This window comes from Papio anubis, chromosome 12 (genome assembly GCF_008728515.1).
Source record: "Papio anubis isolate 15944 chromosome 12, Panubis1.0, whole genome shotgun sequence".
NCBI lineage: Eukaryota > Metazoa > Chordata > Mammalia > Primates > Cercopithecidae > Papio > Papio anubis.
Genome location: NC_044987.1, coordinates 10,548,016 through 10,575,302, shown reverse-complemented (window position 1 = coordinate 10,575,302; position 27,287 = coordinate 10,548,016). Strand labels below are relative to the sequence as shown.

The 27,287-nt window shown below is 38.1% G+C and overlaps 1 protein-coding gene and 1 long non-coding RNA gene across 2 annotated transcripts in view; both read left to right on the top strand.

The window, feature by feature from the left end:
• Positions 1-19,320, top strand: part of LOC103877975 — a 36,172-nt gene extending 16,852 nt beyond the window's left edge. The window contains exons 3-6 of the long non-coding RNA XR_002517270.2: positions 1,215-1,343; positions 4,435-4,795; positions 7,353-7,454; positions 16,757-19,320. This is a non-coding gene — a long non-coding RNA (uncharacterized LOC103877975). The remainder of the gene's footprint in view (positions 1-1,214; positions 1,344-4,434; positions 4,796-7,352; positions 7,455-16,756) is intronic.
• LOC108582070 (olfactory receptor 8G5) lies at positions 13,035-15,346 on the top strand. The gene has a single exon (XM_017949060.2). The coding sequence runs from the start codon at positions 13,179-13,181 to the stop codon at positions 14,217-14,219; it is 1,041 nt and encodes a 346-aa protein (XP_017804549.2). The 5' UTR covers positions 13,035-13,178; the 3' UTR covers positions 14,220-15,346.
• Positions 19,321-27,287: the final 7,967 nt, after the last annotated feature.

Genomic DNA, 27,287 nt, shown 5'->3' with positions numbered 1-27,287 from the left:
ATAGGCATAAAATTTTAATTGCCTATATTTAAGGTGTATAACATAATGCTTTATTATCCTTGTACATAAGCACAGTGAAATGATTACTACAGTGAAGCAAATCAACATTTCTTCACATTTACTTTTGTTTGTGTAAAAGGACCTGAAATCTACCATCTTGGCAAATTTCTAGTATAAAATATGTGATATGCACATTAGTCTTATTTATCCTACGTAACTGCAACTTTGTACCCTTTGACCTGCATCTCCTCATCTTCCCCCAACCTGGTCCTGCCCCTAGTAACAACCTTTCTACTCTGTTTCTGTGTATTCAATTTTTTAGATTCTACGTATGTGAGATCATGAAATGTTTTTATTTCTGTGTCTGGCTTATTTCCATTTTTTTTCATCAGCTTTATTGCAGTATGATTGATAAATAAAAATTGCATATATTTAGATTATACAATGTGATGTTTTTATATATATGTACATTGTGAAATGATTACCAAACTCAAGATAATTAACATATTCATCGCCTCACGTAGTTTTTTTTTTTTTTTGTATATAGTGAGAACACTCGAAATCTGCTCTCTTGAGAAATTTAAGATATAAAATGTATTATTACTAGCTATAGTCACGATGCTATACCTTAGGTCTTTATTTGTCTTACAACTGAAGGTTTGTACCCTTTGGCCAATATCTTCCCCTTTCCCTGACCCATGTCCCCGGCAACCACCATTCTACTCTGTTACCAAGAGTTCAACTTCTATTTTAGATTCCACATGTTAGGGAGATTATGCAGTATTTGTCTTTCTGTTTGGCTGATTTCACTTAGCACAATGTACTCCATGTTAACCCACGTTGTTGTAAATGGTGGGAACTCCATCTGTCAATGAACACTTAGGTTGTTTCTGTATCTTGGCTACTGTGAATAATTCTGCAATGAACCTGGGAGTGCAGATACTTCTATAAGCTCTAGTAGTCTGCCCTGATCCTCAGGGAATACATTCCAAGACCCCCAGTTGGTGCCTGACACTGATACAGACAGGAGGCAGGGAAATACTGGGTTGAAAATGGTGGAGTCTCTGGCAAGGGTTCCACCCTAAGTCTGGACTCACGGCCCTAAACGAGAACTTCACATCCCCATTTTCCCGCCGGAATGTTGCTTTTTCCAAATCCACCCTGTCCTGCTCTGTCCCACACCCTGTACCCATAAAAATCTCAAACTCCACTAGCAGAGAAGCAGAGTGTAGTGGCAGAGGAGGAGAGAAGAGAAGCAGCAGCTGGACATCGGAGAAAAGCAGCTTGACTTTGGAGGGATGGCTTGATGGTGGGACTTCACAGAAGAGTTCGACCGTCCTCAGGTGGGACTCCAGGGGAAGATTATCTTCCCACTCCATCCCCCTTCCAGCTTCCCTTCCCTTTGAGAGCCACCTTCACCACTCTATGAAATTTTCCACGTACACCACCCTTCAATTCATTCATGTGACCGGATTCTTCCTGGATGCTGGACAAGAACTCAGGTACCAAGAGGGCAGGGTGTAAAAGGCTGTCACTCTGACCCTTCACTGAGCTGGTTCACACTTAGCCACCTGTGAATGACAAATGTTAAAGGATCACTGATCTTAACATATGCCCTCTGGGGATCTGGGGTTTGCAGACACCCCCCTCTCAGATAGCAGAGCTAAAAGAGCATTGTAACATGCTTGGACGCTGCTGCAGGGCCCACACACAGCCTGCTCCCGCCAGAGAGGAGTGACCAGCCTATTCCAGCATTCATTCACTTCAGTTCCTGCACCCATTGGCTCATGTGCTCCCTCCGGTAAGGGACTGATGGTGGCAGCTGAGTAAACGAGTCACCCCTTCATGAGTTGCATGAAGGGGTCAAGGGAAATACCCAATCTCGAAACCATGAATAGTACCAAACCGTATATATTTTATGTTTTTTTCCTCTACACACATACCTATGATAAAAGTTAATTTTGAAATTAGGTATAGCCAGAAATTCACCACTAATAATAAATAGAACAATTATAAAATACACTGTAATAAAAGTTATGTGAAGGTGGTCTCTCTCTTTCTCAAAACAAAAATGCCTGTCCTTACCCAGGTCCATGGGCACAGGTCCAGGAGTAGAGCTCTAGCCAGAGACTGCCCCCTTCCCTGCCCACTTCCCTTCCCCCTTCCATATCATTTAAAGGGACCATGCCCTTTCCTTCCCAGCACTTTCCTTCCATATCAGTACGAATAAGGATTCTGAAAAGTATTAGATTTGCTCATTGAAATATACACAATATGAATAGGGAGAATCCTTGGTATAAAATTAAATTATTCTTTATTTCACTTTTCACCTCTCTACTTACAGGTATCATATAATCTTTCAGTCAAATAATTTATATGAAGCAACTAAAATGAGATTTGTGTTGAAAAGATACAGGAATTTGTAAGTCACGGTCCATGCCCTTATGGAGGTAAATTAGAAGACTACACTAAAACATTTTAGAAAAGAGTAAAAGGGCTGGGCGCGGAATCCCAGCACTTTGGGAGGCCGAGGAGGGTGGATCATGAGGACAGGAGATCAACACCATCCTGGCTAACACGGTGAAACCCCGTCTGTACTAAAAATACAAAAAAATTAGCCGGGCGAGGTGGTTGGCGCCTGTAGTCCCAGGTACTCCAGAGGCTGAGTCCGGAGAATGACGTGAACCCAGGAGGTGGAGCTTGCATTGAGCCGAGATCGCGATACTGCACTCCAGCCTGGGGGACAGAGGGAGACTGTCTGAAAAAAAAGAGTAAACAATGCAACACAGTGTGCAAGTGAGCCAGAATTTGAATGACTTCATGCAAGCCATCCATTACGTGCTTTAGAAATCAGGGATGGCTATGTGGAGGAGGTTACCACCAACGGCAAATAGAAATGGTACTTTTAGATAGGTGGAGTAGAATGATTATAAGCAGGATATGGAATGGAGCAGTGTGTTTGTGGGACATTGAGACTGTTCTGAGGAGAATATTTTTCCTGAATAAGAGTAAGAGATGATGTTGGTGACATTAGGTAGGTAAGGCTTTGATCTGGATGAAATTACACTATAGTTTGAAAGCCATGAGGAATAATTTAGGTATGAAACTTACTCTTTTTTGTTCTGTTTTTAGCTTTATTGAGGTATAATTGACATACAAAACTGCACATGTTATGTACATAATTTGAATAAGTTTGGACATGTGTACACATATGATTCCATCACCATAATCAAGATAATAAACATAACAATCACCTCCAAAAGTTTCCTTTGTCTTTGTTTTTGGGGGGCATGTTGGCACACACGCACGTGTGTGCTTGTAAAAAACGTGTAACCACAGATCTACCAGAGATCTTGTTTTCCTGCCCAAATGTTGCATTTCCCAGATCACCCTGGCCTGCTGAGCCCCCATACTGCACCTGTACAAATCCCCAAGACCAGGCCAGGCACGGTGGCTCACACCGTAATCCCAGCTCTTCGGGAGGCTGAGGTGGGTGGATTACGAGGTCAGGAGCTCGATACCATCCTGGCCAACATGGTGAAACCCCGTCTCTACTAAAATACAAAAAATTAGCAGGGCATGGTGGCGGGCGCCTGTAGTCCCACCTACTGGGGAGGCTGAGGCAGGGGAATCGCTTGAACTCGGGAGGCGGAGACTGCAGTGAATAGAGATTCCGCCACTGTACTCCAGCCTGGCCACAGAGTGAGACTCCGTCTAAAAAAAAAAAAAAAAAAAAAAATCACCGAGTCCCTAGCAGGCACACACACACAGGCGGCTGGACGTTGAGAGGCGCACACCCACAGGCACCAGCACGCCAGCAGGCCACCTACCGGCAGAAGCAGAACGACACAGATTTTTTTAAGAGTCCCATTACACTGTTAACTGGTATTGAATTTGATTTTTACCACTTCAACCAAGAAGTACAATAGTGTAGATCAATCACAGTCCACTGCTCCCCTGGCCACAATGGAGGATTACGTGAGTTATATTTAGGCTGTTTTATTGCTTTCCTGCAAATATTCAATTTAGAAACAAAGGAAGATGGTTCATTGGTTTTGGAGAAGCTGTTGAAATATAAGCATGAGGTCTGTGAAGCAGTGATTTGATTTATTATTTTTAAATTTCTAACACTAATATGAGTAAGATATAACTTTTCAGGAAGTGTCTTGGTCCTCTAAAATCAGCTAATAATAGTCTGGGCTGTGAACAAATAGTACTGGCTTGGAGTTTCTAAGAAATGCAGAACCTCAAACCCCACTCAGACTTGCTGGATCAGAACATGCCTTTTCACAAAATCCTTTATTGCCAATAGGCACAAATCTTGATTGCTAATCGACAAGTTTAGAATTGACAAAAAGTCCCCTGGAGAAAAATTAGACAACTGGGTAAATGCCAACAGTAATTGCTTCTTTTCTCGGGTGCTTGTGTTCCTAGAGAAATGGAAATCCTTGGAGAATGTCCGTCTCCATGATATTTGGTACCTGGCATATCTAAACCCAGGACAAGTGTTCACAGCACAGCAATCAAAACTTCTCAGGCCACTGTGAAAGGTGAAGATGTTTGCTAGAGCTAGAGAAACACAAACTGCAAAGTGACAACCGGAGATGCTGATCAGTGGTGCAGATTCATTTCAAACGTGAGTGAGATGTCTTAAGCTTTGCCTTCTCAGGACTAAAGACTGCAGAACGCTGACTCGGTACCTACGACTTCCAACACCAACATTGGTGCCATTCTCCAAGTCAAAGAGAGCAAGTTGCAAATAAAATTTGGAATTGAGGTTTCAGGTGAAAGAAAGGTGAGTGTGTTCATCTCACACTATGATTTGATGCTACTAGGTCTAGAAGTAATCACTGTAAAAACTGTAGGAAATATTTCTGAGTACTTTCATTCATACATTTAATCAATCATTTACTCTTAAAAACACTTTTTAAACTTTCAGTGATATGCCAGATATGGGCTAATACTGTGAATACAGAAGAGAAGAGGTCTGATCCACTGCCTGGCTTACAGTACAGTTCAGTCTAAAAACATGCTGTTTAGAAATTAGAATTTTCTGCGCATACAGTAGAAAGGTCCAATCAATTACAAGGAATTAGAGAATGGTTCTATGGTTATTACAGTTTTGAATGATATGAAAGAAAACAAATGTTTGCCAGACAACAGAGAAAGTAATTTATAAGACTATTTTAAGTAGAAGGAACAGTAAATAAAAAGGCAGACAGCTAAGTGAATGTGACAAATTCCAGGAACTGACTGAAGCCAAATGTTTCTCTCACAAAGGAGGAAGATACAGGACCTAAGAGTAGAAAGAGATGAGAGATCTTGGATATTTGCTTTTAACCATAAGATAAATTAAAAACATCTTTTCCCTAATTTTTCTGAAAATGGATCATCATCATGATACTGTTAAATATATTTAATGGCCAGAAACAAATAGCCTCTTCCTTTTTTAAGATCTCAAATTATTCAAATACTTTTGCATTGATTAAAGGGTGTATTCTTTTTTAATAGGAGAAAAAGGCATACGAAATGTATTAATGTATATATATGTAGAAGCCATACACAAAGTATGAAACTCAAGAAGGACTAGATGGTTGAGGCTTAAATACTCTCTTCAAGGAAGAGAGATGTGTGGACCCAAGAGGTAGACATTATTCTGTAAATGATTATCTTTGGAAGCTGGATGAGAGGGACAAGTTATGGAAGGTGAGGGGTGGAAATGCATGGGGACACAGGCAGTCTTATTATGCAGATAAAGTCCCCCAGGTAATCTCTTGGAGCTGCCTTCAGAATAAGAGATGAAAAGTCTGTCTGTGCATGGTGATGACTCCCAGTCTCTTCTCTGGTGGTTAATCTTTCCTGGTTATCTTTCCTGGATTCCAAAGGAGGGAGTCTTAAGACAACTGCATTTCTCTGGGAAAGAAGCTTAGTTAGATAAGGAAATTCCAAAGAGTCCCACCCATTACTTTGGGGAAGAGGATCTGAGAGACAAGGAGGTGGGAGAAGGTCAGAGACAGCCCTTGGTTCTGAAACTTATTTCCAAGGCCTCTTAAAGCACTCAGCATGCCAGAGCGCCATATGTTGGGGAATCATTTTCTGCACCCCAACATCACTTCTCTTCTCTCTTAGGAAAAAGAGTCCTTCCTTTCTAAATCTAGCTCTTGTATATGTAATCCATATCCCATTATTTTCTTCTTCTCTGAGACCTTTCCCCATTGAATTATCTCCTCTGTGGCTAGCATCTTCAACATCTACAGGGTGTATTCTTAAGTCTGTCAAACACCATACACAAAATAAACACCTCTTCTCTTTTGTTTCCCTTTCAATGTATAAAAGTGTCTGCTAATTATTTCATTACCTTTAAACATTTTCCAAGCTCTTCACAGCTTCTATACACCTTTCATCTTGTCAATGTTCCTCCTTAAAAAAGACATTCATGGCCAGGCTCCATGGCTCATGCCTGTAATCCCAGCACTTTGGGAGGTCGAGGTGGGCAGATCGCCTGAGGTCAGGAGTTCGAGACTAGCCTGACCAACATAGCGAAACCCTGTCTCTACTAAAAAATACAAAAGTTAGCTGGGTGGATGGCAGGTGCCTGTAATCCCAGCTACTCGGGAGGCTGAGAGAGGAGAACTGCTTGAACCCAGGAGGTGGAGGTTGTGGTGAGCCAAGACCACACCACAGCACTCCAGCCTGGGCAACAAGAGCTAGCGAGACTATGTCTCAAAAAAATAAATAAATAAAAAATAAAAAATAAAAAATTCATCATTAAACATAAAGTTCCAAATTTAATATGATAGGCATAGAATAGTACTTGCTAACCTCATAGTGCCCATAGAAGATGGTAATATTTGCATAGCATCTGGGGTAAGAAATTTACCCCAACTTGTGGCAAATGCTGACCACTAAGAGGCTGTGGATGCCACAGGCTTCTCTTCATGACCCCAAGGACTAAACACCAGCACTTCAGCGCCATTGTAACACATTCTAAGTCCATGGCACATGAGTTGGGAAGCTATGTCAGAGATCTTATTGGGATTAAGACTCATCATACTCTAGAAATTGTCTTTTAATAAATAAGCTATGAATTTTCAATTGCTTTCCTTATCATCTATTATTCTATGGACTCCATTGGATTATTTTTTAAAAATGTCTTTATGCTTTTATATAAACTACACTCAACCCAGATATCTTATACAGGAAGAATTAATTTTTAAAACTAAGCTTAGAAGTTAATAAATATTTTCTCTGCTACATTTTAATTTGTTTCGACTCTTTTCTCAAACCTGGATGATCATCATCATTGATTTAGAAGTGTTATCTGTGTGATTTATTTTTATTTTATTTTTCAGAGAGGTCAGATCTCTAAACCTCAACCTCAAAGACTCTGATTCACTAAATCTGGTAGAGTGGTAGAAAATCTATATTAAACAACACAAACAGGATATTTACAGGTGAGTTGAAAAAAATTTGAAAGTTGACAAAGAGATTTGAAAATATTTTCAAAGTTTCAGAAACTACGAAAAGATATCTGAACTAGAATACAACTATCAATTATCAGAATTAGAGAGGGGGTAGCAGTACTAGTTTAACCAAAGTAAAACCACATGCAGTTTGGAAATTTATAATGCTCAAATTTATTAATTCTACAAATAGCAATATGAACAAATTACTTAGAACTATAGCAGTAAATTTCGGATGAACTGGAAACAGAAACTGTTTGTTGGAGCTATTCCACAGAGTTTAAATAGTCTCTGGGAAACAGGATAGAGCGTATAGGGAGGTGATTCTGGAATGTTTGTTTTTCATTATAATCATGTTTACATTTTTACATTAATCCTTTTTTTGTAAACACTTCAATCCCTCTAGATGACTGTGATGATCAATCATATTGGGAAATACCCAAATTAACAAACACTCTTTGTGTTCAAATATTTTCTTCTACATCTGACTATAAAGCAGCAAGCCTCCCATAACTCTTTCTTGTCCAGTGCATATTCTGAAAGCCTGTGCCACCTGCCTGTATAAATTAAAGATAAACTGTGTCTACAGCACATTCACACCAAGCAATTGAAATATTAGTGTTGATGTAAAATGCTCTGATTGAGACAAGCTGTATTCTAGAAAGCAAGGCATTTACTGATCTTACATACAGATATTGAGAAAGGGATGTAGAGAATGAAGGCTATAACGTCCATCTTGAGTTTTTAGAGTACCGTAATTGTAAATTTTTGAGAATCAGTATCTTGACTCCCCTTTGATATTGCACTAAGATGATATTTTCCATAAATCCTCAGACATAAAAAGCAGTAGCTAAATGTTCTCTTCAGGAATTTGTTGATATATTTTTCATAGTAATGCAGTTTTTCTTTTTAAATAATTTTTTAAAATTTCAATACACACCATGGAATACCACTCAGCCATAAAAAAGAGCAAAATAATGACTTTTGCAGCCACTTGGATGAAGCTGGAGGTCATTATTCTAAGTGAAGTAATTCAGGAATGGAAACCCAAATGTCATGTGTTCTCATTTATAAGTGGGAGCTAAGCTATGAGGATACAAAGGCATAAGAATGACATATTTATCCAGTCTATTATTGATAGGCATTTTTACTCCACGGAATACTATGTAACCATAAAAAGAACAAAATCATATCCTTTGCAGGGACATGAATGAAGCTGGAGACAATTATCCTTAGCAAACTAACACAGGAACAGAAAACCAAATACTGCATGTTCTCATTTACAAGTAGAATCTAAACAATGAGAACGCATGGACACATAGAGGTTAACAACACATACTGGGGCCTTTTGGAGGGCAGAGGGTGGGAGGAGGGAGAGGATTAGAAAAAACTAACTAACGGGTACAATGCTTAATATCTGAGTGAGTAAATAATTTGTACAACAAACCCACATGACACAAGTTTACCGATACAACAAACCTAAACATGTACCTCTGAATTTAAAATAAAAGTTAAAAAAAATTATATATTGATGTATTTTTTTAACATATCAATCATCTGTTTAGATGTTATATCCAGGAATTGAATTATTTTAAATCTATACATAAGTTTAAGAGACTTAATATCTTTATAATAATGAATCTTATTATCCACAGATATGGTAAATCTCTTCTCTTATTAAGGTTTTTAAAAAATTAATTGATACATAATTGTACATATTTATGAGGTACCTGTGGTATTTTGATAGATGCATACAACGTGTAATGATCAAATCAGGGTATTTAGGATACCCATTGCCTCAAACGTTTATCATTTCTTTGTGTTGGGAACATTTTAAGCCTTCTACTTATTTAAAAATACACGATATATTGTTGTTAAGTATAATCACCCTACTACATTATTGAACATTAGGAACTGTTCTTTCCATCTAACTGTATGTCATGTACCCATTAATCTACTTCTCTTCATACTTCCACACCCAGCCAGTCTTTCCAGCCACTAGTGACTATCATTCTACTCTTTATCTCCATGAGATCAGCTTTTTTAGCTTCCACATATGAGTGAGAACATAAAATATTTGTCTTTCTGTGCCTGGTTTATTTCACTTAACCATCAAATTACAGGATTTCATTTGCTTTATGGCTTAATAGTATTCCATTGTATACGTATACCACATTTTCTTTATCCATCCATCCATTGGTTGAGACTTAAGTTTGTCTAACTTATCTTAAGATTACTTAAAAGTTTTAATCTATAGCCATTGTATAAGTTTTGTTTTATATTTTGAGGTATTTGGTGCTAAGTTGTTGCTATTTCATATGATATTATTTTGTGCTTCTTTTAAAAACAAATTTTAATATAAAGAAACAGAAAATCTAATGAAAGGGAGTAAAAAATAGTATGCTGTGCAAACATTAACCTAAAAAGTATTGTGATAGCCTAACAATGCTAAAAATGCTGACATGAGACAAAGGAAGATTTAAGCAAGACAAATGACTAAATATAACTTTCTGTATTCCGTAATAATAAAGATTTTGGTAAAGATTCAACAACTAAAGGAAGAAATTTAAAAATCAGAAATTTGAGTGGGAGACATGGACATACTTAGCTACTAACTGTTAGAACATCAGACAAAAATATCACTATGCATATGAAATATCTCAACAGCATAATTAGTGAATTGAACATCATTGAAATGTATGTATTAAGGGACCACACAATCTGGCAATGTATTCTTTTAAGATGCGTTTGGAATATTTATAAAAACTGACGATATGTTGTATTATAAAGAAAATCTCAAAAATTTGAAATAACTTCAATGATTCAGAGTATGCTTATTAGCTCCTATGAAGTTAAGACAGACATTTTAAAAAGCCTGACTTCCGTAAAGTTAACAGTTCACTTCTCTATAATCCATGGAACAACACAAATATAAAAAAGAAATTATGAAGTATCTTAAACTGTACAATATTGTAAGTTTGATATATCAAAACTTGTGACCAGTAGCTAAAGTAGGGCTGACATGGAAATTTATACCTTATATGCACATATTAGAAAAGACCATAAGTAGAAGATGTTGATTAGGGTTCAGTTCAAAAATCTAGGAAAAGGATAGAAAATCATGCTAATGAAATGAATAAAAATAAAATAAATTATTAGAAATAATTTAAATAAAAATAAGTATTAGCATAAAATCAACATAGTAAATAGTTAACTTATTTAAATTGATTAATAAAATTGACAAACTTCTAGCATGAATGATCAAGACAAAAAGATAGCCTTAATTTATTGGATTCAGGAATGAAGAAGCAAAAAATTTTGCATGATCTTCAAATATTTTTTAAATGTTAAAGAAATTATGAAAAACATAATGTTAAATGTTTCATAACTTGTAAAGTAAGCAACTGAATTGAAAATTCAATTTAAGAAAACTAAAAAGAAAGATAAAATCTGAATATATGATATCTATTAAATAATTCATTCCATTACTGAACTTTCTTACACACAAAATACCTGTAGATCTCGAGAGCTACACGGATGAATACTCATATACATTCGGGGTTTCTGGTGGAATATCTGTTGCAAAGAAACATAATATTTTTGAGATTCATGTTAATAAATGTATTTGTAATTTATATTTACTTTTTAAATTCTCAATAGTATTCAATTTAATGTATATGTACATACACATACACACACCACAACTCATGCATCTACTCATCTGTTGAGTAGATCTGCTGAGGAAATAGTACATAGGGGCGCAGGTAAGAACTGAACCCAATCAGTGTGATCATGCCCAGGTTCCCCAGCTTTGTGACCACATAGATTCCCAGGAAGACGACAAAGAGTGGCAACGGGAGCTCTGACTTCTCTGTTAGCCCAACCAGAATAAACTTAGTCACTAAAGAATAGTTTTCTGCTGCCATTCTTTGATCAGTTTCTGCAAGGGAGAGAAAAAATCTTTCTAATTTTTGGTTGTTTTGAATAAGGCTGCCATGTACATTTTGTACGTGTCTTTGTGTACACAAATGTTTACATTTTTCTTGGGTAAATACTAAGAGGCAGAATTGCTGGATTTATTTAGTTAACGTCTGTTTAAGTTTATAAGAAATTGGCAAACTCTTTTCCAAAACAGTTGAACAATTTCACACTCCCCGCCAGCTTTGTATGACAAGTAGAGATGCTCCTCACCAACACCTGATATCTTCAGGTGTTTTTTTGTTCTGTTTTTTCTAATCTATCATGGTTTATAGTGTTGTCTCATTATGGCGTTAATTTTCATTTCCTTGATTACTAAAAACATTGGATATATTTTCACAAATTTACTGACCAGTCATATATCTTTTCTGTGAGATAGCTCTTCTGATATTTCACTAGTTGTTAATATTTGGTTGTCTTTGTACTATTATTTGCATATGTTATTTAGATATTTTAGATAAAAGTCCTTTGTCAGCATATGTGTTACCTTGAACTTGCCATTTCTTTTTCTTAATGTCATTAATTTTGATGAAATATGATCGAACCATTGTTAGTTTTTAGTTCTTTCGCTTTTAAGATTTTTTTCTAAGAAATCATAAACTTTTCCAAGATATCAAGGATTTTACCAGTTGTTTTTCCAAGTGTTTTATAGTTAGCTTTTATGCTCAGATCTGATTGATTTCAGAATTATTTTGGTGTAGAAATGTGTTAAGAAATGTATAGATTTTCTAAACTTTGTATTTTTTTAAATAATTTGACTCATTCATTTGAAATGTAACTTTAATGAATGCAATAGCCACATCATCTATTCACTGTTTAACAGAAAGGGGATCACACTTGTAATTCTGTTTTTTAATTGTGTGTCTCTACTTTTTACTCTCTTCTAATTCACAAAAGTTGAAGAAAATGAAAGGAAATACTGAGGTAATAAGATTGTTGTTTCTGTACGTTGAAATCAGTAATTTCTTAGTATCTTCCCATTGTTACCCTCTTAATAGACATTAACAACATAAGATTGACCTTCTTCACTTACCGATTTATGAGTCTGCAAATGTTATTTAGATAGGTAATAATGTTCTCTTTTACAGGTTTGAAAGTCATGACACAAAGAGGCTATTTGACAGGCTCGGGGTATTGATTAGTAAATGACGGGGTCAGAATTTGAACACAAGCACTTTGACTTTAGAGTCTGTCTATTCAACAACTGCTCATTCTATTTCCCTCAAGGGATGTCAGAGATACTTCACTGTAGCTCAGAGATGACAAATCATAGAATTGTCACCACTACAGCTGATAGATATTCACAATGATAATTATAAATGTTATTTCATTTTAATAGTATCTGAAAATATGAATGTTTGATGTACAAATCTAGATTTCTTCATAATTACATAAAACATTGAAGTCTGATAATAATAAGACTTCTGTTCATCCCTGACAGGAATTAGTTTCAGGTTATTAGAGGTTACTGTCTGTAGACAGGGATTGTTCTCCCCAAGTTGTCACTCATTTTTACTTGTTTACATTGGCTTCTCTAAGAATTTAAGTTTGCAAGTATTAGCTTAAAAATATTGGAGACCATTGAAATATTCAAAACAGAAAATAGACACTCAAAGTTTTTAATTATTATAAACATAGGTAAAATATTATAATATCAAATACCAGTTACTAGAAAATAAAGATTAATACATGCTAAATTGGGATAAATTATGCTTCAGTTAATTGAACCAGAGTTAAATGATCATATATAAACAAGGGGTCCCTTTCCTACAAAAGGAGAATAACAATACAATTCACCCAAATATCATGTTTTTTCTCTCCCTTGCAGAAACTGATCAAAGAATGGCAGCAGAAAACCATTCTTTAGTGACTAAGTTTATTCTGGTTGGGCTAACAGAGAAGTCAGAGCTCCAGCTGCCCCTCTTCCTCATCTTCCTGGGAATCTATGTAGTCACAACGCTGGGGAACCTGGGCATGATCACACTGATTGGGCTCAGTCCTTACCTGCACACCCCTATGTACTATTTCCTCAGCAGTCTGTCCTTCATTGACTTCTGCCATTCCACGGTCATTACCCCTAAGATGCTGCTGAACTTTGTGACAGAGAAGAACATCATCTCCTACCCTGAATGCATGACTCAGCTCTACTTCTTCCTCATTTTTGCTATTGCAGAGTGCCACATGTTGGCTGCAATGGCATATGACCGCTATGTGGCCATCTGTAGCCCCTTGCTGTACAGTGTCATCATATCCAATAAGGCTAGCTTTTCTCTGATTTTAGGAGTGTATATAATAGGCCTGATTTGTGCGTCAGCTCATATAGGCTGTATTTTTAGGGTTCAATTCTGCAAATTTGATGTGATCAACCATTATTTCTGTGATCTTATTTCCATCTTGAAGCTCTCCTGTTCTAGTACTTACGTTAATGAGTTACTGATTTTAATCTTCAGTGGAATTAACATCCTTGTCCCCAGCCTGACCATCCTCAGCTCTTACATCTTTATCATTGCCAGCATCCTCCGCATTCGCTCCACGGAGGGCAGGTCCAAAGCCTTCAGCACTTGCAGCTCCCACATCTCGGCTGTTGCTGTCTTCTTTGGATCTGCAGCATTCATGTACCTGCAACCATCATCTGTCAGCTCCATGGACCAGGGGAAAGTGTCCTCTGTGTTTTACACTACTGTTGTGCCCATGCTGAACCCCCTGATCTACAGCCTGAGGAATAAAGATGTCCACGTCGCCCTGAAGAAAATGCTAGGGAAAAGAACATTCTTATGAACAGAAGTACTATGAAAATGATTGCATTAGATCTACGTTTTTGACTATTATATTGTATGAAATGATGTCTTTCACTTTAGCGCATCTGTCAACATTCTTTCTAATTTGGGGGGATTTTACTGACATTATTTCTTATGCACATGGTCTATTTTATGCCAATTCCCTCTCAGTTTTTCTCTTATAAGGATTATGAAGACATGATATTTTCTTAGAAGAAATAATAAGGTGACATAATGAATTACTGGCATAACCCACTAATGCCAATTCCATTCCCTTTCCCCTTTTCTTTCATGTAATTGATTAAAACATAGTCCTCAACATAATAAAAATACTCTCTTCTGGTGATAAAATACTAAGCTTCAGTTCTAAAGGGCTGTTCCCTGGAAAATCTAAAAACACATTATACTAATCATATCAAATAGAGCTGGTCAGGGTCTCCATCAGTCATGGATTCTATTGTTTTGAGCCAACACAAATGCTAGCGTGAATGTGTTTCTTCTACTTACAGCTGCTATCTCTAAGCTAAACCAAACTATTGGAATGGTATTGCCCATGTACCTCAGGGTAATCAACACAACATAAAGTATGCCAGCATCAGACCTACAAAAATATACTTGTAAAGGCTAGAAAAACTTAAATGTTATTTCTTCAGAGAACTCATCTTCGAAACTCCAGCTACTTTGTACACTATCCCTCTCTTCTTGCTCTCAGATACTGTCTCCTTTTCTTCTCAGCACGTATGACTTATGATAATAATATGATACTTAAATGCTTATTCTTTTAATCTTTCTCTGTTGAGTTGGCTTAAGCTCTAATAAGACATAGAGTAGACACTCAAATAATATTGATTGAAAATAGTACCAGACACCTCAGACATCCCATGTCAGATCACCTGCCTACCTCTCACTTCAGTCTCTTACACATCTGTTAGTTCTGTGCAAGCTCAAATTCAACTTGCATTAACAGAATTCCACTTTAAATATCCACCATGAAACTTTTTTCATATTTTAAAATTAACATTATTTTTAGGACAGTTTTACATTTATCATAGACTTTTGATGATAGTAGAGTTCCCTTGTCCTATATAATTTTTCCTGTTACTAACATCATATATTAATATGCTACATTAGTTACAATTAATGAATCATTGAAACATTATTAAATAGCATCTATATTCTTTTGTTTATTTACTTGTTTAATTGAAACAAAAAATTATATTATTCGTGGTATACAACACTGATGTTTTGATACATGCATACATCATGGAATGACTAAATCAAGCTAATTAACATATGCATTGCCTCATAAATTTATTATTTTTTTGTGGTGAGAACATGTAAAATCTACTTTCTTAGCAATTTTCAAATATACAATATATTGTTATTAGATATACTTGCCTTGTTGTATAATAAGTCTACTGAACTTATTCTTCCTGTCTAACTGAAATTTTGTATCTTTTGACCAACATCTCCCCAGTTGCCATCCCTTCCCCCAAACCCTGGTAGCCACCATTTTACTCGCTGCTTTGTTCAGTTCTACTTTTTAGATTCCACACATAAGTGAGATCATGCACTGTTGGTTTTTCTGTGCCTGGCTTATTTCATTTAACAAAATATCCTCCAGATTCATCCATGTTGTAGCAGATGACAAGATTTGTTTTTTTAAGTCTGAATAGAATTCCATTATGAATATACACCTCGTTTTCTTTATCCATTCAAGTGTTGATGGACACTTACGTTGATTACATAACTTGGCTACTTTGAGTAATGCTACAATAAACATGGGAGTGCAGATATCTCATCAACATACTGATTTCGTTTCCTTTGGATGTATAACCAGTAGTGAGACTGCTGGATCACGTGGTAGTTCTATTTTTTAACTTTTGAGGAAACCATACTGTTTTACATAATAGCTGTGTGAATTTGTATTCCCACCACCAGTGTGCAAGGGCTCTCTGTTCACATTCTAGCCAACCCATGTTATATCTTGTCTTCTTAATGATACCTATACTAACAGCTATGAGGTGATACCTCATTGTGGTTTTAATTTGTGTTTCTCTGATGAGTAGTGATGTCAAGTATCTTCATTTACCCGTTCGCCATTTGTAGTTCTTCTTTGGAAAAATGTCTATTTGAGTCTTGTGCCTAGTTTTAGGTTGGTTTAATTTTCTTGCTATTGAGTTGTTTGACTTTTTAATATATTTTGGATATCAATCCCTTACCAGATGTATGGCTGCAAATATTTTCTTTTATCCCATAGGTTGTCTCTTCACACTGTTAATTATTTCCTTTTCTGTGCATAAGCTTCTTAGTTTGATGTACCCTCATCTATCTATTTTTGCTTTTCTTCCCTGTGCTTTTGCAGTTCGATCTAAAAGGTCTTTGCTCAAACCAATATCAAGAAGATTTCCCTAATGTTTTTCTCCAGTAGTTTTATATTTTCAAATCTTATACTTTATGTTTTTAATCCATTTTGAGTTGACTTTACTTTTGTACATAGTGTGAAATAAAGGCCAATTTTTATTCTTTTGCATGCAGATATCCAGTTTTTCCAACAGATTTTTGAAGATTCTGTCCTTCCAATATTGTGTGTTCTTGACACCTTTGTCAAAAATAATTTAACCACAAATGAGTGGATTTATGAAGTTTCATTTTCACCATATTATATCAAAGGTACGTGCTATCAACTTTAAACACACTTATTACTGTTGATGCCAACCTTGATTTTGTGGCTGAGGTAGTGTTGGTCTGGTTTCTTCACTAAAAAGTTACACTTTTTTCATATTTTCTGTACTCTCCGGAAGAAAGTCAGTATGCATGGCTTACACTGAAAGAGTGGATTGTTATGTTTCACTTCATTTAGGGTGAAGTGTCTTCATAAATTATTCAGAATTCTTCTTTGTGGGATTTTTCTCTTTTCTCATTTATTTATTTGTCCACTCATTTATGTATGTTATCAGCATGGACTCATGGATATTACTATATATATTGGGTTATAATTCAATAATACTTTATTTGCTGCTCAAATTGTTCTAACATTGTCATCAGAGTTCCTTTCATTGATTCCTGAATCCCTCTGACAAACTTGCATCAATCATCAACTTGGTGTTTTTTGTTTATTTTATGATAACCTCCCTTACTTCTAGCACCATAGTATGCCCCAGGTTTATCTTGCATACTTTCTGCCTAGTTTTCAAATCACTTATTTCTCCTATTGCTAACAGTAATGAAAGGAAAATCTTGTTAGCAATAGAATAAAATATAGGCTCCTATCGCACTTCATTCACAAAATGACCAAATATGCCTAGGTCTACTTTTGCACTCTCTATTGTTCTGTTTTGTTTTTGTTTTTTTTTTCTCCTCTATGACCACCTGTAACACACTATCTAATCTGTGGGAAAGAGAGTTTCTGGGACGCCAGATGAGTTGGTCTCCCCTGTGTGAGACACCCATGGGAAGCCATGGGCGGCCTCTGAAGAGAAAAGTCTCCTTATTGCCTTCATGTTTTTATGCCCCAAGAGCATAACAGCTCCGTGACATGCCACAGGTTGCTCGGGGAGATAACACTCCCTTGCAGCAGTGGAGTATAATCAAACATCTTGGCTTCTCCTGAAACCCACTGCCACTCATTTCAGTCCCAATAAGTTAAGTAGTTTAGACACATGCCTTTGCTCGAGGAAATTCACAGAAACCGCCACTGCTATACATCTTATTGAATGACTCACAAGTTCTCCTTCACTGATTAATCCTTTTCCTCATCCTTTCCTACCCCTCCCACTTGCCCTAAGAAAAAAGAGTTTGTAAACCAACGAATTGGGTGGAGGCCCAGAGCTCAGGGCCCTGAGCAAGCCTCGGATGCTCCGGTCCCTGGATCCGCCTTTTAAATTCTTATTCTGTCTCTTTCTAATTCCTCTGTCTCCACTGGACTCAGGGTACCCACCGGGTGGTGTGGGGATGGTTTCCCCAATACTAATCCGTGTCATAGTATTTCTCAAAACATTTTAGCTTATATCATATACTTTTGTTCTTTGTCAAGATAGCTTCAGATATTCTAAGGCAATCAAAATTCCATATGACGTCTAAATTTGACAGACTTGCAAGCAAAAGTAGTCAAATCCACAAGTATTTTTGGAGATACCTATGCCACTCTCTCAGTCACTGATAGAACAAGTAGACAGAAACATTTTAAGAAAGGATTTCAAAAAGCATGATTTATTAAAAAATCCAATTGACACTGTAGGTTCTATCAAAATTAAAAATTTTTGCTCCTCCTAAGACATTGTTAAGAGATTAAAAAGATAAATCTCAGAACATACTTGCAGATCAGGTATCAACTAAAGTTTTGTATTCAGAATATGTAAAAATTCTCAAAACTCAATAATAAGAAAATAATCCATAAAATGAACAAATATTTGAATTCATCACCATTGTTACAATGATGGCAAATAAACATTTGGAAACATACCACAGTACACCTATTAATTAGAATGACTTACATTAAAAGTATAAGCTGAGGCTGTGCATTGACTGGGACTATCACAATCTGGTAGTATGAATCTAAAATGATACAGCCACTCAAACAAACAATCTTCCAGTTACTAAAAAATTAAACATATATCCACTATATTACTCATCCTTTCCATACTGAGTAGTTACTCAGGAGAAATTAAACATATGCTTATACAAAGACTTGTACATTAACATTCACAGTAGCTTTATTTGTCATAGTCCAATACTGGAAATGATACAAGTGTTCCTCAGTTGAAAATGCTTTGTGGTTTATTCATCCAAATCCATACCACTCAGTAGTAAAAACATTGAACAATTGATACACAAGGCAACATGGATGAACCTCAAAATAATTATGCTTAGCAGAAGGAGCCAAACCTGCACCCCATCCCCCAGAAAAAAGTACGTCTATATAATTTCATCTCTGTAAAATTCTAGCAAATGCAAATTAATCTATATTGACAGAAAGCAGATGATTCTTTGTGTGAGGACAGAAGTGGGGCATTACAAAGGGGCAGGAAGAAAACATCTGTGGATAACAGTTATGTTCCTTAGCTTGGTGGTGACAATTTTACATATATTACATACATACATACATATAATATACACACATATGTAAGTGGTGATGTTTTCATATTGTATATATGTACATAAATTTTTATATATATACATATGTGTGTAGCAAGATAGATAACACCAAGTTGTGTATTTTAAATATGTAAATATTTAAGTATTTAAATTCACAAGTGTTGACCACAAACATTCCAATCTAATTCTAGTCTGAAAATTTTCAAAAAGGTCAAACTTTTTAATCTGATAAATATTTAAAATTTTCTTCCACAACAGAAAGGATAATAAGGCCTGATTATTTAGTTCATTCATGCAGTACATCCGCATTAACTGATGCTTGGTGAGTGGAAGACACGGCCTCATGACACTCCTGCGAGGAAGACCTGAGAACAGACAGTGCAAATCAGGAAGTGCAGCCTAGAAGCTTACTCATGGTCACTCCATCGTTGATACTAATCTCAGTTCTTCCTAATACATTAGGTTACAGGAGAGGAGAAAACTGGGTAGTTCAAAGCCCTCCTTACAGGTGCACGTCTGAATTCTGCCTTTACAAATTAATGTGTCTGCAGACTCTAAAAATATGCTTACAAATGCAAATTATTCCAGAAATGAAAGAAATGAGACAATTGCCTAAGAAAAAGTAGTCTCTGCTCACATTACAGGGAAGGGGGTGCCAGGAAGGCAGGGGAGAAGATAAATGTTCCTCGATTTCAATTTCAAAGACCCACCCAGTGTGTTCAAACCATTTATGAAAGAAGCCATCTTGTTGAAGTCCGTTTACTAGCTACCTGTGTTGTGTCAAGCATAATTGTTATTGTTAATTTTACAAAGGCATTTTGGCCGTGATCTTTGAGATGTAGGAGTTCACCAGTCGATGGAAGAACCAGGCATAATAACCCACAATAAAATGTGATACTAATAATAGCAAAAACTTGTATAGGGCTTTCTATGTACCACACATTAATGGAATCACACATATTTATTAACTCATTTACACTTCATAACTATACTATATAGTAGATATATCTATTATCTGCATTTTACATATGAGGAAACTGAGGCATGGAGAAGTTAAATAGCTTCTCAGATGTTACAAAGATAGGAAAAGACAAAACCAGGGTTAGAGCCCAGGCAATCTGACTTCAGCAAACATTCCTTTAATTATTTCAGCATACAGTCTACTGCAATTAGCTTAGCACAAGTGTGATAAGAGCACAAAGCCGTGAGTTATGAATTCTGTTTATGGGACTCTAGGAAGGCTTCGCAGGTAAGTTACATGAGAGTCAGATTTTTAATGATGAACAAAATTTATCATGGAAAAAAAGAAATGAAAGAATGAAGGAATATAAAGCAAAGGGGTGATATGAAGCACCTCAAAGGGAAGCCAACAATTTGACATAGTCATGAGTAACAGGGAGAAAGAAGGGACTGGCATTTTGCTAACATAATCATTAATCATGGCATGGGTTCATGTAATGTCAAAGAGCTTGATTTGAGTTGGAAAACCAACAAGTGACAGCAAGAATCAATTCAATAATGAATGCAACAGGGTTGCTTAAATGCTTTTGTTTAATATTTACTTGGTTTTCTTACCAGGCTATTTGTCATCAGATAGGTCCCATTGGTTCAAGTATCTCAAAACCGATGACTGATTATTAAGCACAATCAATTGCTAGTTATCTTGGGCCTCCAATTGCCTTACGGATATGTTGTGGAGTTCACCTACGGAACAGGGAGTTGCTTGGCTGCCAGTGACTGTCCCAAGATTATCCGTGGAGAGCACTGTCTGTACCTTTCCATCATTCTTTTCTTTTTCTTTTCTTTTCTTTTTTCTTTTTATTTTTGGTGGGGAGGGGAGGGGGCAGTCTATACTGGCAGTCTTAGGAATCTCCCTCTTAACAAAACCTATTCCTAATGTACATATTATCCTGAGCAATCTCATGGACATCTCAAGAAAGCTTATGACTTACTCTGTGGTTTGAGGAAGACAGGGCTCAAGCTGCCCAAGGAGGAGGAGGAAGCCCCGAGGAAGAAGCTGTCATCTGAGAGGCCCTTGTGGAGGACTGCAGCAAACATCAACGCCAGGGTCCTCCTGGTTGTGGTGCTCTTTGTTTATGGCTAGTTTGCCAGAACTCTGAGCCACTAAAATACTTAATAATTATTAATAAGTAAGCCAAGGATAATTTTATGAATTTTCTTATAGCTTGTTGTGTTGCAAAAGGGAGATGAGTAGTTGGTAATTTTGTCTAATGAAATGACTAAAGACTTGATATTTTGCTTTAATTGTTTCTTTGTATCATTAAGAAAAAGTTGGGCTGGGCGTGGTGGCTCAGGCCTATAGTCCCGGCACTTCGGGAGGCTGAGGCAGGCAGATCACCTGAGGTCAGTCAGGAGTTTGAGACCAGCCTGACCAACATGGTGAAACCCCGTCTCTGCTAAAAATACAAAAAATTAGCCGGACATGGTGGCAGGCACCTGTAATCCCGGCTACTTGGGAGGCTGAGACAGGAGAATCACTTGAACCCAGGAGGCAGAGGTTGCAGTGAGCCGAGATCATGCCACTGAACTCCAGCCTGGATGCGACAGGGCGAGACTCCATTTCACAAAAAAAGAAAGAACAAGTTGACAATTTATGAAACTATTAAGTGACCCTATACATGTGTAAACCAGACACTTAGGGTCTAAATTATTGTTTCCAGCTTTATTTTGGTATCATTAAAAAATAAAAAGTATATGTCTTTAAGATGTAAAAACAAAAAAAGAAAGGAAGGAGCAGTAAAAGGAACACTCGACAGGTGAGTTAAATTTCATCACCAAGAACACTATGGAAAGTTAAGGAGTCTTAACTGTAGCATATAGGCTGTGGATCATGGGGATGAATTCAAGGTGTTAAAGCAGAGAAATGTCAGGTGAGATTAGTTTGCACTGAAAATACCTGTCAAGCCAAAGATTACATTGTACATTGCTTTAGCAAAATACAGACAGCTCTGCTCTTGTACATGACTTCATTATTTCATATCCACTGGGATTTGTATTTGGGCCCAGATCAGTCATCCTCAGAGGCCTCCTCTGCTCTGCAATTTACCTGCTGGATCTTTTCCCTTCTCCTTTCTGATCTCATGCAGCAATCATGTAATGAAGCTACGGAAAAATCATAAGATTTCTGGTTTCTTTGTTGTTCTTTTTTTTTGTAGAGGTGGCAGGGGGATGAAGTTTCACTCTGTCTCCCAGGCCGGAGTGCAGTGGCACAATCTTGAGTTCACTGCAAACTCTGCCTCCCAGGTTCAAGTGATTCTCCTGCCTCAGCCTCGCAGGTAGCTGGGATTACAGGCATGTGCCACCATGCCAGGCTAATTTTGCATTTTTAGCAGAGACAGGGTTTCGCCATGTTGGCCAGGCTGGTCTTGAACTCCTGACCTCAGGTGATTCTCCTGCCTTGGCCTCCCAAAGTGCTAGGATTATAGGTGTGAGCCACTGTGCCTGGCCTGTTCCTTTGTTATCTTTCCGATATATCACTATGTTCTTCCTCAGTTAGAATTATCTTTTATTTTGTTATATATTATGATGTTGACTGATGCAACTCTAGAGTTCTTGAATTTTCTAAGGTTAAACTGTTGCACAAGTCCTTGTGCATGTTAATCTATGTGAAAGTTGGAAAGAGAAAAAGGTAAACAGGTAAGCTTCAGGAGAAGCAGACGACCTCCTTTAGAAAAGGAGTTCCAGTCTGAGTGAATGGTAGGCCCCAAACAACTCTAACCTATAAGAACAGATAAAGTGATATTTTATCTTAATGAATGGGAAACTTCATGGTTAGCAGGATGTGAGTAACGCTCATGCACATAAACCACAGGACCACTGGACTCATGATAAGTAGAACACTGAGGACCTCAACGTCATCTGTTCATAGACCCAAGTGATCATTATCACTGACCTCCTCTCAACCATCAACTTTTTCTAGCTAGTGGTTTACCATCTGTACAGACATTTATTTCCTGGTTTATGATAATGTTAGTAACATATTCTCCTAGGGACCTCCAAAATCCAAATATAAATGTGTAAGCAGTCTCTTTTCCTGCCTAGACTTCATAACACCATCTTATGCAATTTGCCATTTACTTCTCTGCTCAAACATTCTCCATCTGCTACGCTGTCTCCTCCTCCTCTTCCTCCAAACCACCTCTCAGTTGAATCTTTAATCATTCTTTCAAGTATATCATTTTTTTCTGGAATTTTTAAAAAAACGATTAAAATATGAAATCAAAATGAGATATGTGGAGTGTCAATTAAGAGGGTAAAATTGTGTCATCAGAGAATATTACAACCCACACTTTGTGCTCATCTCCCCTATTTTGTTTTCCTAAGTGGCACTTTTTTAAATGAATGAAAATGACATATACAGTGGCAGGATGGCAGACTAGATGCAGCCAAGAAGTTTGGCTCGCATAGAGAGAACATGATTTCAACTACTCCAACAGAACTTGACCACATATTGGGAGAGAAAATGCTGAATGTGAATGGAGAAAAGATGCAGTCACCAAGGCTGAAGAGAGGGGAAACTGGGAACCCTGACTGGGGTGCCTGAATGCTAGGGCTGTTTCCTGGCCGTGAATGGTGCCTGGGAAAGGAGCGAGTGAAAGGACTGGGGGACTTCTTGCTCTCGCTGTGGACCTCTGGGGTCTTATCTGCAAGGGATCCCACACCCCTAGGGACATATGATCTGGCAGAGGGTCTCCCTGAAGATTACATAGAGACAGAGACAGAGCTGCAACAGGCACACAGGTGGGAACCTTTGAGTGTGGGTCACCTCCGACAGAGCCCGGCCATAAGCACCTACCTTCTAGGGCTGCCCATCTCTCTCTGAGAGGCTCTGGCCCCAGAGAGAAGGCAAGGCCTGCTTCCCTATGGGACTGGAGTACATCTGTTCTGCAGGCCCACCTGCCCATCAGCTCCTTCCAGTGCTCCTGCCTGGCTGCCCCCTAGGGGTGTGTATACAGTGCAGTCTCTGCTGCCCAGCTTGGGTGCTTTGCTCTACCTAAGTGCATTCTGGCAACCTAGCCATCCTTTGAGTCCCCCAGCACACCGGGAATCCAACCCGAAGGGTCCAGAAGAGGGAGCCACAAGAAGGTCCTGGCCCCCCAACCCAGGGCGTGGCCCATGGCTCAGGAGTACAGAGCTGGGATCTGGGCTAATGAGGGAGTAGCGCAGAATCTCAGAACACAGAAGAAGGAAGTCGCACAGTTTGATGGGCTGGTATGGGACCTGGGTGGGCCTCCCCCAACAGGGCTGATTCGTTAGAAGTATGTTCTGTCTCTGTACCAGACCTCCCCGCAAAGGTGCCCCACAGCCTGAAAGAACTAACAACATCAACAAAATCACAGGCATATCATGGAATATGCAACTCCTGTCCCCCAGTCCAGTGTGTTCTGGCAGCAGGGACATCTGGGCCAAGAGGCCATCTGGACTAAAGGTGGGGTGTGGGGCCCTGGTTGGCAGCTCTGGCCCAGACATGAATACCTCGGTGTTCCTTCTCCCCCTATTACTGTTTCACCAGAGCTGTCTTAGCTTCAAATCTTTGTGTTTCTGAGTCTAGGGTCTGTACCCTTGTTTATAATAAATGCAAAAAAAAAAAAATCACAGGCATAGTGCCAGTGATCAGAGGTGGCTCCCCAAAGGACCAGGAGCGGACCTGGGCCCAGAATCAGACCAAAAGAAGGATGGGGTCACCTCTCTCTCCTTGACACTATAGAATACAGCTGCAAATGCAAGGATACACACAGGAGCCCAGCCTCCAATAAGAGCTCATCTACCCCCTGTTGCTCTCTGGCGCCGTCTACTGGATCACAGCCCAAAGTACAACACTAAAAAACAACTAATTCTCGGGGCTGTGAAACCAAGGACAAAAATTCAACTACAAAGACCCTGTCCAGAGCCTTGCCCTCTGAAAACTTTCAGAAATGAAGCCAACTGACTACACTCAACTTAAACCACAGTTAAAGGAACATCCGCCTTTCCAGATGAGAAAGAATTAGCACAAGAACTCTGGCAATTCAAAAAGCCAGAGCGTCCCCTCACCTCCAAATGAGCCCATTGGCTACCCAGCAATGGTTCTTAACCAGTCTGGATTGTCTGAAATGACAGTCATGGAATTCAGAATCTGGATGGTAAGGAAGCTTATTAGTTCCAGGAGAAAGTTGAAACTCAATCCAAGAAAGCCAAACACCCAGTAAAACAATCCATTGTAAGATTGTAAGTAAAATATCCATTGTAAGAATGACCCAAACTGAACGTCCTGAGTTGAAACATTCACTACAAGAATTTCATAATACAATCAGAAGTAATAACAACAGAAAAGACCAAACCAAGGAAAAATTCTCAGTGCCTGAAGACCAGTCCTTTGAATCAAGTCAGTCAGATAAAAATAAAGAAAAAAAAAGAATTAAGAAAAATAAACAAAACCTATGAGAAATATGGGTAAAGAGACCAAATCTATGGCTTGCCAGCATTCCTGAGAGAGAAGGAGAGAGAATAAGGAACTTGGAAAATGTATTTGAGTATATAGTCCATGAAATTTTCCCTAATATCACTAGAGGTTTACATGTAAATCCAAGAAATACAGAGAACTCCAGCCAGATACTGTACAAGACAACCATCCCCAAAGCTCATAGTCATCAGATTCATCAAGGTCAATACAAAGGTAAAAAAAGAAAAAAAAAAAAGTTGGTTTTTTTGAGACAGAGTTTCACTCTTGTTGCCCAGGCTGGAGTGCAATGGCATGATGTCAGCTCATTCCTGGGTTCAAGTGATTCTCCTGCCTCAGCCTCTTAAGTACATGGAATTACAGGTGACCACCACCATGTCTGACTAATTTTGAATTTTTGGTATAAACGGGGTTTCACTATGTTAGTCAGGCTGGTCTCGAACTCCTGACCTCCAGTAATCCACCCACCTTGGCCTCCCAAAGTGCTGGGATTACAGGCATGAGCCACTGCGCCCAGCCAAAGGAAAAAAATATAAAGACAACTAGAGAAAAAGGGCAAGTCACCTACAGAGGGACTCTCATCAGTCAGTCTAGTAGCAGACCACACAGCACAAACCTTACCCAGAAGAGACTGGAGGCCTATTTTCTGCAACCTTAAAGAAAATAAATTCTCACCAAGAATGGCACATCCTGCCAAACTAAGCTTCATAGGTAAAGGAGTAATAAAATCCTTCACTAACAAGCAGATGCTGAGGGAATAGGTTTCAACTAGACCAGCCTAACAAGAGGTCCTTAAGGGAAAGATACACATGGATTCAAAAGAACGATACCTTCTACTGCGAAAGTATATTTAAGCAATAGCCCACGGGCACTATAAAGTAACAATCCAGTCAAGTCTACTTAACAGCCAGCTAACAACACAGTGACAGGATCAAAATCACACATGTCAGTACTAACTACATCAATGTAAACAGGCTAAATGTTCCACTTAAAAGACACAAAATGGCAAGCTGCATAAAAAGACAAAACCCTACCATCTGTTGTCTTCAAGAAGCCCATCCTATATATAACAACACCCACAGGTTCAAAGTAAAAGGGTGGAGTGAGATCTACCATGCAAATGGAAAACAAAAAGAACGGGAGTGGCTATTTTTTTTTTTTTTTTTTTGAGACAGAGTCTCGCTCTGTCACCCAGGCTGGAGTGTAGTGGGGCGATCTCGGCTCACTGCAAGCTCTGCCTCCTGGGTTCACGCCATTCTCCTGCCTCAGCCTCCCGAGTAGCTGGGACTACAGGTGCCCACCACCACGCCTAGCCAATGTTTTGTATTTTTGGTAGAGACGGGGTTTCACCGTGTTAACCAGGATGGTCTCAATCTCCTGGCCTCGTGATCTGCCCACCTTGGCCTCCCAAGAGTGGCTATTTTTATATCAGGATAAAACAGACTTGAAACCATTCTTTACAGAATTAGAAAAAAACAATTCTAAAATTCATATTGAACTAAAAAAGAGCCC